Source organism: Penaeus chinensis, chromosome 3 (assembly GCF_019202785.1).
Source record: "Penaeus chinensis breed Huanghai No. 1 chromosome 3, ASM1920278v2, whole genome shotgun sequence".
Lineage (NCBI taxonomy): Eukaryota > Metazoa > Arthropoda > Malacostraca > Decapoda > Penaeidae > Penaeus > Penaeus chinensis.
In genome coordinates this window covers 21,869,899-21,872,398 of record NC_061821.1, presented here as the reverse complement: position 1 = coordinate 21,872,398, position 2,500 = coordinate 21,869,899, and the positions used below count along the sequence as shown (strand labels likewise).

General features: G+C 40.1%; 1 protein-coding gene across 4 annotated transcripts in view; it reads right to left on the bottom strand.

Moving 5' to 3' along the window:
• Positions 1-2,500, bottom strand: part of LOC125042587 (neuronal acetylcholine receptor subunit alpha-5-like) — a 25,802-nt gene that overhangs the window by 12,408 nt on the left and 10,894 nt on the right. For all 4 annotated transcript variants that reach the window (XM_047638331.1, XM_047638322.1, XM_047638340.1 and 1 more), the window contains exon 6: positions 1,295-1,511. In XM_047638331.1, the coding sequence (XP_047494287.1) occupies positions 1,295-1,511 (217 nt within the window). The remainder of the gene's footprint in view (positions 1-1,294; positions 1,512-2,500) is intronic.

Genomic DNA, 2,500 nt, shown 5'->3' with positions numbered 1-2,500 from the left:
ACAAAAGGTTTCCAATAAAGTATTTTCTACCCATCAAATATTATAAAGCCTACTTACGCTTAAATATTCATAGTCTAAAAGTTAAGGGATGTCGCAAATATGCAACAATTGAAGGTAATATACTATAGAAAACATACGAATAGTGATAGGAGACAGTGAGAATAAAAGAGAAGTGAAGAAAAGTAAAATGAAGATGAATGGGAGATAGATAGGAAGAATGAAAGATGCATAGATATAGAAAGAAAGAAGTAGATATATGAAGAGATATATGTAATAGATACAGAGAGCAATGGCAGATAAGTGTATAAATAAAAAGAGAGGTACAGTTAGAGATAAAGATAAATATATAAATAGGTAGAGAAATATATATATATATATATATATAAAGAGAGAGAGAGAGAGAGAGAGAGAGAGAGAGAGAGAGAGAGAGAGAGAGAGAGAGAGAGAGAGAGTACGGGAGAAAAAAAAAAAAAAAAAGTTTACTGGCGACGCATGTTCCAGCTGACCCCCCCCCCCCCAAAAAAAAAAAAAAAAAAAAAATCCAAGCTCTTAACACTTTGAAAGGTTTGGAATGTTTTCGGGGAAAAAGGAAAGTCGATTCAATTTTTTTTTTTTTTTTTTTTTGCTTTCAGAGACTCGGATGGGATAATATAGAAAATGCGAACGTAAAAGAGAGAGAGAGAGAGAGAGAGAGAGAGAGAGAGAGAGAGAGAGAGAGAGAGAGAGAGAGAGAGAGAGAGAGAGAGAGAGAGAGAGAGAGAGAGAATAATGTTGCACCAGTGAACCTGTCTTTCCAGGGGAAACGTGTACAATAGGTTGCAGTTATTTGTGTATATACTCGTGCAAGAAATATATGCGCATAGCTCCTTTAACACACACACACACACACACATAATCAAACATTCAAACACACTGCCTACCCTAACGACACGTATACATACAAATTCATTCTCATGCTACACTCATTACCCCCCCTCACATACACATTTAAGTTACCCCTTCACCTACACATACACCCACCCACCCACACATACATCCACTCACTCAGCAAACTATCCACACATGCATACACCGACGCACCCAGCAACTCACACATACATTTAACCACAAATTAAAAATAAACTCACACACATACATACGCCCATTCATCCACCCACCAACCCACACATACATCCAACCTCTCAACTATGCACCCACAAACACACCCACCAGAGAGGAGTGTGTATATTTATATACACCTCACGCTCATAATACACTTACCACACCTAACCCCTTCTCTCTCCTACACCCCTACCTTCGGCTCTTTCTCCAATAGTCTGAAATCGATGGTGTAGCCGTGGTGTACCCAGGAACCCAAGACGACCGAGCAGTTGTGGGTGTCGTGAGGCCAGTAGGTGAGGTCGGCGACGCAGGACGTGTGGAGTTTCGCTGGAGGGGCGTGGAGAACCCGGCCGTCTGGGTATACGAGGGTGAGGGTATCGTCGAAGGGGTTCACGTTACCCATTTTTGCCCTGGTGGGGGAGTGATGGGGAAGGAGGGGGGAAGGTGGTGAGGGAAGGAGGGGGTAGGTGGTGGGGGAAGGAAGGGGAGGGACATGGGTGAGGGTGTGAGAATGAGGGGGAGAGGTAAGGGTAGTGGGGAAGGGGTAAGGTGAAATGAAAGAGAGAAAGTGAAGGAAATGGGAAAGAGATGGTCAGGGAAATGGGGAAATAGGAAAAAGAAAATGAGAGAAATGGGGAAATGTGAAAGGAAAGGTGAGGGAAATGGGGAAGTGGGAAAGATAAATAAAATAGGAGAAAGGGAAGAAGAGTAAGAAGGAAAGGAAAGGGGAGAGAAGAGAAACATTATTTAATAACATAATATTACGCAAAATAACACACACACACACACACACACACACACACACACACACACACACACACACACACAAACACACACACACACACACACACACACACACACAAAGGAGTCCCCTCTAACAAGATATGAAAAATATAATGAAAGTTCAACGGTCTCTCTACAAAGAACACCCTCTCAACTATAGGATTTGTGTGTGTGTGTGTGTGTGTGTGTGTGTGTCTGTGTGTGTGTGTGTGTGTGTGTGTGTGTGTGTGTGTGTGTGTGTGTGTGTGTGTGTGTGTGTGTGTGTGTGTGTGTGTGTGTGTGTGTGTGTGTGTGTGTGTGTGTGTGTGTTTGTGTGTGTGTGTGTGTGTGTGTATTGATAGATAGATAGATAGATAGACAGAAAGATATAGATGTAGATAGGTATATGTATATATGAATATATATATACTTATATATATACATATATAAGTATATGTATGCTTATATGTATATATGTATGCTTATATGTATATATATCTGTATGTATATATATACATATATATATTTATAGATATACATAATATAATACATATATTTACACACACAAACACTGCGTATATACACACACACACATACATACATACATACATACATACATACATACATACATACATAC